The 15,059-nt window shown below is 40.1% G+C and overlaps 1 protein-coding gene across 8 annotated transcripts in view; it reads left to right on the top strand.

The window, feature by feature from the left end:
* Positions 1-15,059, top strand: part of ASCC1 (activating signal cointegrator 1 complex subunit 1) — a 115,911-nt gene that overhangs the window by 355 nt on the left and 100,497 nt on the right. For 7 of the 8 annotated variants that reach the window (XM_040485323.1, XM_040485321.1, XM_040485325.1 and 4 more), the window contains exons 2-4: positions 1,701-1,845; positions 3,374-3,473; positions 9,194-9,291. In XM_040485323.1, coding sequence (XP_040341257.1) covers positions 1,734-1,845; positions 3,374-3,473; positions 9,194-9,291 — 310 coding nt within the window. In that variant the 5' untranslated portion in view covers positions 1,701-1,733. Of the gene's footprint in view, positions 1-45; positions 214-1,700; positions 1,846-3,373; positions 3,474-9,193; positions 9,292-15,059 lie in introns of those variants that run through there. The other variant, XM_040485319.1, reaches the window with a different exon arrangement.

Below are 15,059 nucleotides of genomic sequence, written 5' to 3'. Positions count from 1 at the left end.
GCGCTCAGGGAGAGAACTTCCGGGTCCTTCGTCCCCCCCCCCCCGCCCCCCCCCAACCTTACCGTGGTTTTGCTTGGAGTCCTGGAGTTCCTTTCTCTTCAGTCGTTTTGGTGTACTCGCTTTTTTTTTTTTTGTTCGCTTTATGATTCGGGGCGTTAGCTTCCCCCACGACATTTCAGGCCTTCTGCTCTCCTCTCTCCAGGCTACCACGAGGCAGGATTAAATTGCTTATCCACCCCGTTCCCCCCCCCCCCCCCTTCTTTCAGAGCAGTACCCCAGTGCTGAATGGGAAAGGCAGACGAAGTTTGCTGCCTTTGAGACACTACGCTCTTACTCCAGAGCTCATGGTCTGAGGGCCCGGCCTAAACATTAAACTACCTTTGTGAAGGGCCTTTTTTATTTTGTGAGGTCCTGGGGGAATAGGGCACTATGGTGTAATGTCCTTAAACTGTTGCTAATTATGCCTGTCTTCAAGTCTGCTTACCTTCTATGCTGTTATTTCTTGCAACGCGAAATCTCTCCTTCATTCCGGAAGCAAATTACCAATTTAAGTGACTTAATTGCTGAGGGTTGGATTGAGATTTAGTATATTTAGTAAGGACGGGTCGAGTTTTGGAGGATCTCTCAAATTTTGGGCTTCAAGACTATGTAACATGTAGGAACATTCGTTGAACTTAACCACAGCCAGCCCAGCCCTTAAGGAACCTTTGCTTTAATTCTTGATTCATTAAGTGGTGACTAGAAGCTTGGCTTCTCGGTGAGTGATGTACAGTTTTTGGGTAGTGGCCTGTAGAAATGGATAGCAATGTGTTGGTTTGAATAACCATTTGGTTAAGTGATAGTTTAACTGTTTTGATGGGCAACTGGATCTAATTTTGAGGTATATGTTTCTAGCATATCTGAAAGTACTTAGAGGTTATTTTTACCTCCTGAAAGATAAGTGTGCTTAACATTCCTAATCCTTTTAATTATGTTGGATAGACCAAGGTGAGACACTTAGTGAGTGGTTAAACAGAAAATTGTTTCTTTCTTTAGGTTAAACTAATAAATAATAGTAATGAATACTATTCTCACAAAGTCATGGATGACCTGTATATAGAGGGCTGAATATTTTTTTCTTTTTGGTTGCACGTGTGTGGAGGAGGGGCAGAGAGAGACAGAGAGAGACAGAGAGAGAGAGAGAGAGAGAGAGAGAATCCCAAGCAGGCTCCTGATAGTGTGGAGCCTGACAAGGGGCTTGAACCCATGAACTCTGAGATCATGACCTGAGCTGAAATAAAGAGTTGCTGCCCAACCGATTGAGCCATTTGGGGCCTCTGGGCTGAGTACCATTTAATCACCTTTTCTTGGAGTGCTGAAATAGTTTACAAATTATTGTTTAGGGGCACCTGGGCACCTGGCTGGCTCAGTCTGTGGAGCATGCAACTCTTGATCTCAGGGTTGTGAATTTGAAGCCCATGTTGGGTGTAGAGATTACTTAAACGTAAAATATTTAAACACAAAAACAAATTACTGTCTAGAGTGATCCAGGAATGGAATACTGTTACGGAAACAGCTCGCAGATAGGGGAAATCTAATGGGAATAGGGCTGGTTTTGCTTAGTGTGTACTTTGAACAGATGTCCAATTGCATAGTGGTCCATATAATAGAGGGTTTTTATTTCTGATTAAAACAAGGTAAAATGATCATTTGTTTTTCAGGATTTCACTAGAGAACTATTGGGAAAAAGTATCATGGAAGTTCTGCGCCCACAGCTTATAAGACTTGGTGGACGGATTTACAGAAAAAATCCCATCCAAGAACAGACTTATCAACATGAAGAAGAAGATGAAGACTTCTGTCAAGGTAATCCTAGTTGCTCTTGGGTCAGATTAGTACAGTGGTCTCTGAATTGTGGAAGCAGTGTTTTGTTCTGTTTTAAAGTGTTCTTTGTGAGCACTGAAATTTGAGATGTTTGGCCTCTACCTAGCTCCATTTGTGTGGATGTCTGAGGGGACTGATTAGTTTCAATTTGATGAGCCATTCTCAGTTGCAGTCCGTAAATCATGTTTCATCTCTGTGCAGAGACAAAAATGTAATAAGGGGTAATTTTAATAAACTCTTAGCAGTAGCCATTAATATTCTGTGACAAAATTAATTTCCTTTATCTGTAAAGTTGTGAAGTAGTATATATAAATTGTTGAAATAAATGAAATATACATTTTATCCAGTGCCCCAAAATGTTAGCTGTTATTACTGTTATGTTGTGATTTTTCTTTTTGTAATCATATAGGCATTTCCAAATATGTGACTAATGTAACTTCATTATTATGTAGGGATGATTTTTTTTTAAATGTTTTTATTTATTTTTGAGAGAGAGAGAGAACTAGTGAGGGATGGGCACAGAGAGAGGGAGACACAGAATCCGAAGCAGGCTTCAGGGTCTGAGTTGTCAGCACACAGCCCAATGTGGGGCTAGAACTCACAAATTGTGAGATCATGACCTGAGCTGAAGTCGGGCACTTAACCGATTGAGCCACCCAGGTGCCCCGTAGGGATGATTTTAAGAAGTGAAATAAACAGTTGAGATGGATTATGAATATATATATTTTTAAGTTTACTTATTTTGAGAGAAAGGGAGAGAGAGAATCCCTCAGTGCAGGGGCCCAATGCAAGGCTCGAACTCACAAACCGTGAGATCGTGACCTGAGCCGAAATCAAGACTTAGATGCTTAACCAGCTGAGGCACCCAGGCGCCCTGATTATGAATACTTCTAAGTCAATTAAATTGGGCTTGGGTTTAATGCATGAATAGGGCCTTTCATGTTCTCTGCTTCCTTTTCCTTTTGGTTTATAAACTTTTTCATCAGGCTCTAAGCCTTGGGGGTCAGTCTTCCCTTTGGTTTTCCCATTGTTTTCCTTTAGCCTTGGGGACTTGATCTCCTTTATTTGACCCTCCTTTCTCTTTTGCTGGCCTAATGGTGTAAGTTCTCCTGCTATCACTGCTATCTCATTCACTGAAGTAATTTTGTCCTCATACTAAAAACTGCTTACTTGCACATTGTAAGAGGATACTTTATGTTATGTGAATTACATCTCCATAAAAAATGGTAAAAAAGTTTTATCGTGTCTTATCTTTCTGGGAGAAAACAGTTAAATAGTGGTACGTATATACTACTTTAACAGGGTTCTAAGACTGGAAGGTTTAACATAGTCACATGTTTTTTATTTTTCTTCCAAGAGCAGATCAGGAGGAATCTGTCGGAGCAATGTTCTGCAATATAAAGTGTTTGTACATGTGTATTTTTTTAAACCTTGAGAGTGGTTGGCAGGTGGGGAGAAGACTTCTCCGCAGAGCAGCAGCTGTGAGTGAGGTGTGATGGTTTCTCTGCAGGCTTCATGGAGTGTGCAGAAGAGCCCTGTGATGCCTACGAGGTGGTGCAGACCCAGCAAGGTTTCCGGTGTACCGTGAAGGCCCCCAGCCTGCTCTACAAGTGAGTGAGGCCCCCAGCTTCACGGGACATACTGACAGGAAATTCAGCAGGAAGATGACTCTTTCCTACACTTTTCTGCAGTGCTTGATTACTAATGACAAAACAGTTTAGTGTTTTATGTCCTAGAATTTCTAAGGACTGATAATGGATCAGTTTCATCATTCCAAATGTATCACCAAGTCCTGTTAAGTTTTGTCTCTTAAATTTGTCTTTTGAATCTACCACTTGCCGCATCTTCTGTGAATTACTTCAACCTACTTACTAGGCACATAATTATTGTTCTCCTCCCAATCAGTTCTTCACATTGAGAGTAGAGGCGTCTTTCTAAAAGGCAAATGTGATTACTTTATTACCTCTGCTTATATCTGCCAACATATTCCATTGAAGATGGAATTCTCTTCCATTGGAGTGATGGCCAAACTCTTGAACGTGACTTGCCAGCCCTGCGTTTTCAGTCACAACTCACACCACTCTTTTTCTGGTTTTGCACTTAAGCCTAGCTAGTTTTCTTCAGTTCCTGAAGTGTGCTGTGCTCGTTCCTGCCTTAGAGCCTTGGCATATGCTGTTCCCTTTGCCTTATACTCTCTCTTCCTTACCTAGTTATATTGTTAAATTCTTCTTTCTAGGGAACCTTGCTTTGACATCTTCATCCCCACCAACCACGCTGATTACTCTACCATATGTTTTTGTAACACCCTCTACCTTTCCTTTGTAGCACTTTTCAGTTATGTATATTTATTTGCATATTATATGATGTCTTCTCCACAAGATGGGAGACTTCTGGAAGGCAGGACTGTGTCTGTTCGATTAATCTCCAGTGTTTGTCAAAGACTGATGCTTTCTTCAGGGTCATCTTTATGAATTTGCTCAGAAACTTTGTGATCACTTCACTCTGTGCTTACTTACATGATTGCCCACATTCTGTCTCCACAGTAACATGGTTAGTTTAAGTGGTTAACTGGCTTCTTTTGGACTTACATCTCTGGATATAGGCTGGTTTAGGAAGTGTGTAAATTGTTATTCTGTGTTGTACCAGGTGAATTAGGTCTGTTCAAGCTCCTCTGTGGAGGAGATCTACAAATAGGGAATCCTATTCCCTTTAAGCTCCAAGAGGCAAATCATTTCATTTTCACCAATCTTGAGAATATTCTGAAACACCTGTTAAGGATAAAATTCTTCTCTTGGCATGTGGCCAAATGGGAAACCAAATGCTAAACCTGACAGCTCATTTTCCTTTAAGGTTCCAGTGACATTTTCTTCTAAGAAACAAGATTTTAGAAAGTCATGTTCAGTTTCCTGGTGAAATCAATGTAACTGTTTTCCTTAATGTGTGTGTGTATTTGCCACCACTTAGGTGTGTAAAAATTCCTTAGATGTCTGATTCCAACTTGATCTTTTGAATTCTATATATTTTAAGTATTATGTTCTAGGTGACTTGCATGTTAGATTAGTTATTAGTTCTGCTCAATTGTAATTAATAGACAGTATTTATTAGGAAGGTTTTTTTTCTTATTAATAATTTCTTTAGGCTTATTTGGATCAAGGAATAAATTTCTTGACCAAATTAATTTATAATGATATCTTAATAGTAGTAACACCTGTCCATGGACTAGATGTAATTCTTTAGTTCTCTGTGTCAGGTACACATTAGAATCACCTGGAGAGCTTTTAAAACTCTCTATACTTGGGTGTACCGCAGACCAATTAAACAGAGTCTCTGGGAGCTGGATTCAGGCATCATTGGTTTTTGAAGCCCCCCAGGTGATTCCAGGGCGTAGCCAAGATTGAGAACCACTTGATCTGGTTGGATTTTCTACCTTAAGGAGTCACCTTTTCACTGTGTATCTTTTTTTTTTTTAATTTTTTTAATGTTTTATTTTTGAGGCAGAAAGTGACAGAGCATGAGCAGGGGAGGGGCAGAGAGAGAGAGAGGGAGAGGGAGAGGGAGAGAGAGAGAGAGAGAGAGAGGAAGACACAGAATCCGAAGCAGGCTCCAGGCTCTGAGCTGTCAGCACAGAGCCCGACTCGGGGCTCGAACTCACAAACCGCGAGATCATGACCTGAGCCGAAGTCGGACGCTTAACCAACTGAGCCACCCAGGCGCCCCTTCACTGTGTATTTTTTATTGTAGTGAATGTTTTAGATTCCTCATGTAAATCTCTTTTGAACCTGGCAGTAGTCTTAATTGGAAGGATGCCATTTGGGGATAGCATGGAATATTCCGAGCTATGTACCAGTCACTGGGAAGCCCTTTTATATATGATCACGTTTAAGCCTTACACCAACTTTGTTGTACTTCGGTATTATTCATTCCATTTTTCCAAGTGAGGAAATAGGCTTAGAGTGGTTAGATGACTTGCCCAGGATTTGAGTCTAAAACTCCTTTAACCTCAACTACTTCCTCTCTAAAATGCCTAGGCTATTAATACTTTGAGCCAGCTACTTTTTGTGTTTTTTAAAAATATTTTTATTTTTAATTTTTATTTATTTTTTATTTTATTTATTTTTATGTATTTTAAAATTTAACTTTAAATTTACTTTAAATTTAAATTTTAGTTAACATACAGTGTAATATTGGTTTCAGGAGTAGAATTCAGTGATTCATAACTTTATACAATATCCAGTGCTCCCAGCATCCATCTAGCCCATCTCCCACCCACTTCCCTCCATCAACCCTCAGTTCTCTATCATTGGGAGTCTCTTATGGTTTATTTCCCTCTCTTCTCTTCCTCCCTCCTTCCCATGTGTTCATCTGTTTTGTTTCTTAAATTCCACATATGAGTGAAATCATATGGTATTTGTCTTTCTCTGACTGACTGATTTCACTTAGCATAATGCATTCTAGTTCCATGCACATTATTGCAAATAGCAAGATTTCATTCTTTATGATGGCTGAGTACTATTCCATTGTGTGTGTGTGTGTGTGTATACACACACACACCACATCTTCTTTATTCATCAGTCAGTGGACATTTGGGCTTTCTCCATAATTTGGCTATTGTTGATAATGCTATAAACATTGGGGTGCATGTACCCCTTTGAATGTGTTTTTGTATCCTTTCAGTAAATACCTAATAGTGTAGTTGCTGGATTATAGGGTAGTTCTATTTTTAGTTTTTTGAGGAACCTCCATACTGTTCTGCAGAGTGGCTGCACCAGTTTGCATTCCCACCAACAGTGCAAGACAGTTCCCCTTTCTCCACATCCTTGCCAACACCTGTTGTTTCTTGTGTTTTTAATTTTAGCCATTCTGACAGGTGTGAGGTGAGATAGCTCATCATGGTTTTGATTTGTATTTGCCTGATGATGAGTGATGTTGAGCATCTTTTCATGTGTCTGTTAGCCCTAAAGATTTTATTTATTTTATTATTATTTTTTTAATATTTATTTCTGAGAGAGAGAGAGAGAGAGAGAGAGAGAGACAGAGCACGAGTGGGGGAGGAGCAGAGAGAGAGGGAGACAGAGAATCCGAAACAGGCTCCAGGCTCTGAGCTGTCAGCACAGAGCCCGACACAGGGCTGGAACTCACAAACCACGAGATCATGACCTGAGCCAAAGCCGGACACTCAACCGACTGAGCCACCCAGGCATCCCGTTAAAGATTTTATTTTTAAATAATGTCTACGCCCAACATGAGGCTCAAGTTCACAACCCCGAGATTAAGAGTTGCATGCTTCACCCACTGAGCCAGCCAGGTGCCCTAAGCCAGCTACTCGTTAATAGGCTTCTCTACTAGCCACATGCTAACAACAGTAGCCTGGTTGAAAGTACCCTTATTGGGGATCCTGGGTGGCTCAGTCTGTTGAGTATCTGACTCTTGATTTTGGTTCAGGTCATCATCCTGGGGTTGTGAGGTTGAGCCCCAGGTTGAGCTCTGCACTGAGCATGGAGCCTGCTTAAGATTCTCTCTCTCTCTTTCTCTCTCTCTTTCTCTCTTTCTCTCTTCCCCTCCCTCTCTTCCCCTCTGTCCCTCTCCCCTGCTCCCACACACGTGCTCTCTCTCACTCTCTCTGTCATTTAAAAAAAAAAGGTAAGTACCCCTTATTGATAAGGCATGGAAAGACTAAAGCCTGACAGAGTTGGTGGAATAGACTCTCTAGCCCAACACAGACAAACCACTGGAGAATTGTGTTTCAATCCTCTTTTAAACATTTGTTTTTTAAACCAGCTTACTACAGTGCATCTTAATGGAGATAATTGGGTTGGTTTTTCCATTTAAAAACAAATGCACAGTCTTAGACCTAGTCACTCATGTGGTTGGGTACTGTAACTGAAGTCATAGAAGGTGAAATATTGTTGATGATGGGAAGTTTTTTTCTCTTTATGGTCCTGTCTTTGCACCTTCAGTGCTTTATAGACTCTGAAACTTTTCTCCAGGGATCCAGTAGTCTCTTTACTTTTTTTTTTTTTTCAACATTTACTTATTTTTGGGACAGAGAGAGACAGAGCATGAACGGGGGAGGGGCAGAGAGAGAGGGAGACACAGAATCGGAAACAGGCTCCAGGCTCTGAGCCATCAGCCCAGAGCCTGACGCGGGGCTTGAACTCACGGACCGCAAGATGAACTCACAGACCTGGCTAAAGTCGGACGCTTAACCGACTGCGCCACCCAGGCGCCCCAGTAGTCTCTTTACTTTAACACATCTAATTACTCTGGGTTCCAGAAGATAACCTTGGATTGTCAGAACTATTTATTCTAGGAGGCCCAGGCAAGTAATGTAAGTGAGTCAATAGATGGTGGAATTGGAGTAGATGAAACAGAGTAGGGAGTGATGGGGATTGTGATATAAGCTCATGTTCCATTTTTAGGGACTAGAGTAAGCTCCAGCCTATTTCCATGAGTTTTCAGATCTTCTAATTTTTCTAAAGAACCTGGAAATCTATATTTTTAGGTTAAATTTCCCCATTTTTAGGCGAAATCTCCTGAACAAAACGTGTATTGCTGAATTCAGCCTGAGGGTTACATATTTATTCTTTTTGCTTTTGAAGCTGTTCTGAATAATCTGTCCTGAATGGTGGACCCTTCTCTTTGCCAAGCTCTTTACCTTTATTTCATTTTATTATTATTTAATATTTATTTTGAGAGAGAGAGAGCGCGCGCGAGCATGCGCACATGCATGCATGAGCAGGTAAGGGGTAGAGAGAGAGGGAGAGGAAGAATTCTAAGCAGGTTCTGTGCTGTCAGTGCACAGCCCAATGTGGGGCTTGATCTCATGAACTATGAGATCATAACCTGAGCTGAAATCTAGAATCGGACGCTTAACTTACTGAGACACCCCTGTGCCCCAACCCTTATTTTATTAAGGATAATTCTTGCAGGATGAACTCATAGTTAATTTGCTCTCGAAAGGACAACGTTTTCCCTAAACTGTAGACCCACTGGTTGCTGGGAGTGCCTTTTGAGACTATGCCAGCTTTCTTTTTACTGAATTGCAGACCCAGATTTTGAATCTAACTTTGAAGAGCAAATAGGTGTTGGGCGTGGTTATTTTGTTTATATGTTGAACTGACTCTAGGGCATTATTTTGCCAATTGGTGTATTGCAGCACATTCTATAAAGCTATATGACTTGTAATTTCCTCTACAAATATTGAGCCTTTACTGATGCACTTTTCTATAAGGGAGTATCTCTGGCTACATATGATTTAAATATGTAATTTTTTATTCTGATGCATTTGACTTACTATCCTTCCATTAATTAAATTTTCTCTATATTATAGGCATATAGTTGGAAAGAGAGGGGACACTAGGAAGAAACTAGAAGTGGAAACCAAAACTTCTATTAGCATTCCTAAGCCTGGACAAGAAGGAGAAATTGGTGAGACTTGGTATATGTGTGATGTTTGCAATCACTTTTGGGTGATTTTGGGTGGGAATAAACACCCAACAGAGGTGTTTAGTGACTATATTCTTTGTGTGTGTGTGTGTGTGTGTGTGTGTGTGTGTGTGTGTGTGTCCATGGGCAGAATTGAATAGTGACTGTATTCTTTTTGGGGTTCTTTGGCCTTTTTATGATACATTAATTGGGCTTTTTATAAATAATCAGTATCAGTCTCCCGATGAGGGAAGATCTAGTAGTTACACGCCTTTATCTTGATTGAGTACCTGGGCCTTCACTTTATACTTTACCATGCACTGATGTTATAAAGCTTCCAGATTTTGTTGTGTAATAGGAGAATTCTTCTATGCTTTCCTAGGTTGAAATGGAGTTTGTGAATTGTTTAAAGTTAGAATTCGAGGAAAACCAGTGAGATCAGCAAATCTGAAATCAAGTTCAGCCCTTTTCAAAGGTGTTGTCTTGTTTTTACCTTGCTTTGTAGACTGGGAAGGATATTATAAAAGCAATGATTAAAATAACAACCTGATTCAAGTAACTGCTCAAGTGAGGAAAAATAGTTGAGTATAAATCAAGTCAGAAAGTGCCTGTACTAAGCATCAGTGTGAACCAAGGGCACAGGCTTGCGTGGTAAAATGGCTTTGAGTGAAGGGCACTCACTGTAGGGACAACATTTTACAAAACTCATTCCAAAATGATAGGACTTTTTCAAAGTCCAGTAAGCATAGCAGCCACCAATAATACATCTTTTATAAATACCCATGGGTTTTATTAAGTCTTAGGAGAAAAAAATTACTAGTTTTCTTCTCATTTTGTAAGCATAATCATCATGACAGATAAGATGCAGTTGACTGTAGAGCTGTGCTGTCCAGAAGGACTTTCTGCAATGATGGGAATGTTCTATACCTGCATTGTCCAGTACAGGAGCCACTAGCATGTGTGACTTTGAGTGCTTGAGATGTGGCTGGTATGACTGAGGAACTGAATTTTTAACTTCACTTAATTCTAATTCATTTAACTTTTAATTTAACTGGGTGCATGTGGGCTCCTGTATCGGACAGCAGAATGCTAGAGTTTTTCTCAGTCCTTTGGTAACATCAGCAGGTGTTAACATGGGAACTCTAATGACATTTTTGAAGAACTTTCATTAAAATAAATATTCAGCTCATTAGAATTATAGATGGAAAAATCCAGGTCTTTCCTTAAGTATTAAAGTTCAAGCTGCAAATACTGAAGTAATTTTATAATTGCAGTAAAGGTTATTTCTTTAAAAAATTTTTTTTTAATGTTTATTTTTAAGAGAGAGAGAGAGCGTGAGCAGGATGACTGGGGGAAGGGCAGAGAGAGAAGGAGACACAGAATTCAAAGCAGGCTCCGGGCTCTGAGCTGTCAGCACAGAGCCCGATGCGGGGCTCAAACCCACCAACTGTGAGATCATGACCTGAGCTAAAGTCAGATGCTTAACTGACTGAGCCACTCAGGTGCCCCAAGGTTATTTCTTTATCTGTTTTTTTTTTCCTGACTGTAGATTAATACAGGCTTTCAAAAGAACAAAAGCTTATAGAAATTATATATATGTGTAAAGGGAAATGTTTAAAAAAAAGTATAAAGGGAAATGTCTTGTAATATGAACCTTAGACATAATCACTGTTAACAGTTGAATATATTTCTCATTTTTTCTATCTGTATAGTAGCTATAACAACTTTTATTGCAGTAAAAATTATAACATGGTATAAATGTGGAGTTCTTAGGCATTTTAAGATGCTGGAGTCATTCCAAAACTTATCCAGAAAAGGGTAGGCAGGTTGTAAAGATTCCATTTTGACTTAGAAAGCACAAATATTTCAGTGTGGAAACCCGTGTGTCTAATCGTTAAAAGTAAGAATTTAGTGGAACTAATTTAATTGGAAAACGAGGATAAACTGATTTATTGGTCTTGTAGGGAAGTATAGTATACAGAAAAATCAAATTTATTGGTTAGAGTAAATTGAGTCGTAATGTGAGACTAAGACAGGTTGCACTGGTGTGGTATTTGCTTTTGTTTATTCATTTTCTTTTGCCTCTCCTAAAACTAGAGAGGCTAAAGAAGGGAATGATCTAGTAGTTTTTAATTTGTCCTCTTGGCAAGGATCTGGTCGTCTAGGCTGTTTTGAAGTCTCAGGATATCAGAAATGCTTCTTTTCTTTTTTTTTTTTTTTTTTTTTTTAATGTTTATTTTTGGGACACCTGGGTGGCTCAGTTGCTTTAGCATCCGACTTCGGCTCAGGTCATGATCTTGCTGCTTGTGAGTTCGAGCCCCGCATTGGGCTCTGTACTGACAGCTTGGAGCCTGGAGCCTGCTTTGGATTCTGTCTTCATTTCTCTGCCCATTCCTTACTCATGCTCTGTCTCTCTCTCCCTTTCAAATGGTTTACATTATATTAAAAAAAAAAAAAAAAAGGTGTTGATTTTTGGGAGAGACAGAGACTGAGCATGAGCCGGGGAGGGCAGAGAGAGAGGGAGACACAGAATCCGAAGCAGGCTCCCAGCTCTGAGCTATCAGCACAGAGCCCAATGCGGGTCTCAAACTCATGAACCATGAGATCATGACCTGAGCTAAAGGCGGACGCTTAACCAACTGAGCCACCCAGGTGCCCCTCAGAAAATGCTTTTAAAATGATACTGTCAGGGCACCTGGGTGGCTCAGTTGGTTGAGCATCCAACTCTTGATGTTGATTTTGGCCCAGGTCATGATCCCAGGGTCATGGGATTGAGCCTTGTGTCGGGCTCCATGCTGAGTGTAGAGGCTGCTTAAGATTCTCCTTCTCCCACTGCCCCTTTCCCCCACTCAAACGTGTTCTCTTCTCTCTCTAAAATAAAAAAATAAAATTATATTGTTATTGTAGTTAGAGAATTGGTTTTTAAAAGTTTAATGTCTGGTTCCTGAGTGGCTCAGTCAGTTAAGTGTCTGACTTGATTTTGGCTCAGGTCATGATTTCACAGTTTCATGAGATCTGCACTGACATCCCAGATCCTGCTTGATATTCTCCTTCTCTTTCTGCCCCTCCTCTGCTCGCATTCTCTCTGTCTTTCTCAGAAATAAATAATAAATAAAGAACTTTAAAAAAAGGTTTAATGTCAATGCCTTTAGTTCTCTTTTTCCTCTGTATCCCATGTTGTAGTCACTAGACCAGCTGAATTTTGGTCTTCTCAGATATTAGTGTTTGTAGAATATTTCTAACCTCATCATATTTGATCTTTAGTCATTATTTGATCAGTTTTGAGGCTTTTTGGGAAGTCACTCAGCACCTTTCAGTGCCCTTTTCAGTTTACTGTGTTAGAAAAAATGAAAGCATCTCATTGGTCTTTTTTTTTTTTTTAATGTTTACTTATTTTTGAGAGAGAGAATAAGTTGGCGAGGGGCAGAGAGAGACAGTGGGGGACAGAGGATCCAATGCAGGCTCTGCGCTGACACCAGAGAGCCCTACACAGGGCTCGAACTCATGAACTCAGATCATGACCTGAGCCGAAGTCAGACACTTAACTGACTGAGCTACCCAGGTACCCTGGTCTTACTTCCTACCAAACCACCTTCTTTTTTTTTTTTTTTAAAGTTTTTAAATTTATTTTGAGAAAGACCATGCGTGAGCAGAGTAGGAGCAGAGGGAGTGGGAGAGAGAGAATCTCAAGCAGGCTCCATGCTTAGCACTGAGCCCAAGGTGGAGATAGCGAGATCATGACCTGAGCTGATATCAAGAGTTGGGCACTTCACCGACTGAGGCACCCAGGTGCCCCCCAAACCACCTTCTTAATAAAAAAGAATAGATTTAACATTTTGTACCAGATGTTTACAGAAGTAAAACATAAAGACGAGTTTTAAGCGTCCTTTCCTTCTCCTTTTCCTTTTAATTTCTCACCAAATTTTTGGTCTCTGGCAGAGGTAATTTCTACTCTCCTTTAATTTGGTCTCTGTTTGCCTTTGAACCTCCTTTATCAGCATTTCTCTAGCACAACATTTGAGTATCTACTACGCATGGATAGATAGATCCCTTCACTGAGCATTTGAGTCTTTTGGATTCTCCAGGTATTCTGTCTGATAATATAAATAATGTCATTAGAAAACACTGTATCTCTACTTACGTTTTTTTGGCTATTACTCCTGTCAGTTTTTTACTTAGGCAAATGGTTCTCATGCTGTTAATCCATTCATTCATAATCTGCCTCTTTTCCTGGATATTTCTGTCTTGTTTCTTTGTAATAAAATGGCTGTGATACTTTCATTCTTAGAAAAGGTTGTTTTTATTGAAAATTTCAAGTGCTCTAACAGAGAGTGTTAGGAAAATACATGGAATTATCTCTTTGCCTTCCGCAGTTGCTTGGAAGGACAAGCTTTGTGGTCTTTAAAGCACATAGCCCATTTTGCTGCTATTACAGTTAATACCTTAATATTTTATATCCTATTCAGAAGTCTGTCTTTAACCATTTTATTTATTTTATTTTTTTAATTTTTTTTTTCAACGTTTATTTATTTTTGGGACAGAGAGAGACAGAGCATGAACGGGGGAGGGGCAGAGAGAGAGGGAGACACAGAATCGGAAACAGGCTCCAGGCTCTGAGCCATCAGCCCAGAGCCTGACGCGGGGCTCGAACTCACGGACTGCGAGATCGTGACCTGGCTGAAGTCGGACGCTTAACCGACTGCACCACCCAGGCGCCCCTTTAACCATTTTAATAAATAGTCTGTTGAGGGGCTCAGTTGGTTAACCTTTGGACTTTGGCTCAGGTCATGATCTCACAGTTCACAAGTCTGAGCCCTGCATCAGGTGAGCTTGAGCCCTGCTTTGGACTAGCATGAGCCCCACTTCGGATGAACCCTGCTTCAAGTGAGCATGAGCCCTGCATTGGGTGAGCCCCACTTCTCTCTCTCTACCTCTCTGAGCCTGGTGGGATTCTCTCTCTTTCTCTCTCTCTCTTTCTCTCTCTCTGCCCTTGCTCACTTGCGCCCTCTCTTTCTCAAAAAATAGTCTGTTAAAATGCCAATTTTGTTCTTTGTTTTTATCTTTTGCACCTTTCCTTAGTTGCTGTTTTGAACCACGCCCTGCCAGTTCTACAACCTAGAGATTTAATCTCTGCTTACACAGAGATTGTATATCCCTAAATGATTTTCTTTCTTTGCAGACAGTGGTCTGTGCTTTGTGGCTCCCCCACCAACTTTCATTTATACATAAAGACATAGTCTAGATCAAAGAAGGCCAGATTATACCAAAACATGGGCATTTGGTATCCATCCATATAATGTAGATAAAGATAAAGATTTTACTTTAATTTTCTGTTTTCATACTTTTTTTTTAAGTTTATTTATTTTGAGAGAGAGAGAGCGAGTAAGCTGAGGAGGGGCAGAGGGAGAGGAAGAGAGAAAATCATAAGCAGGCTCCATGCTGTCAGCACAGAGCCTGATACGGGGCTCGATCTCATGAACCATGAGATCACAACCTGAGCCAAAATCCAGAGTTGGACGCTTAACCGGTTGAGCTACTCAGGTACCCCCTGTTTTCAGACATATATGATAGGATTATATATATGTAGTAGACTCTCCTTTGGCCTTTCACTGTAGTGAATGTCTAATAATTATTTCCACAGTATTTTTTTTAAATTGAGATAAAATTCACATGACAGAAAATTCCAGTTTTTGCTCTTAATTTTTTATATTGTTATTTAAATTTCTATGTGATGTATTCATGCTTTTTTTAAAATCATGGTTAAAATATAC

Source organism: Herpailurus yagouaroundi, unplaced genomic scaffold, assembly GCF_014898765.1.
Source record: "Herpailurus yagouaroundi ecotype Mexico unplaced genomic scaffold, PumYag 163, whole genome shotgun sequence".
NCBI lineage: Eukaryota > Metazoa > Chordata > Mammalia > Carnivora > Felidae > Herpailurus > Herpailurus yagouaroundi.
This window is presented reverse-complemented; position numbering and strand designations above follow the sequence as displayed.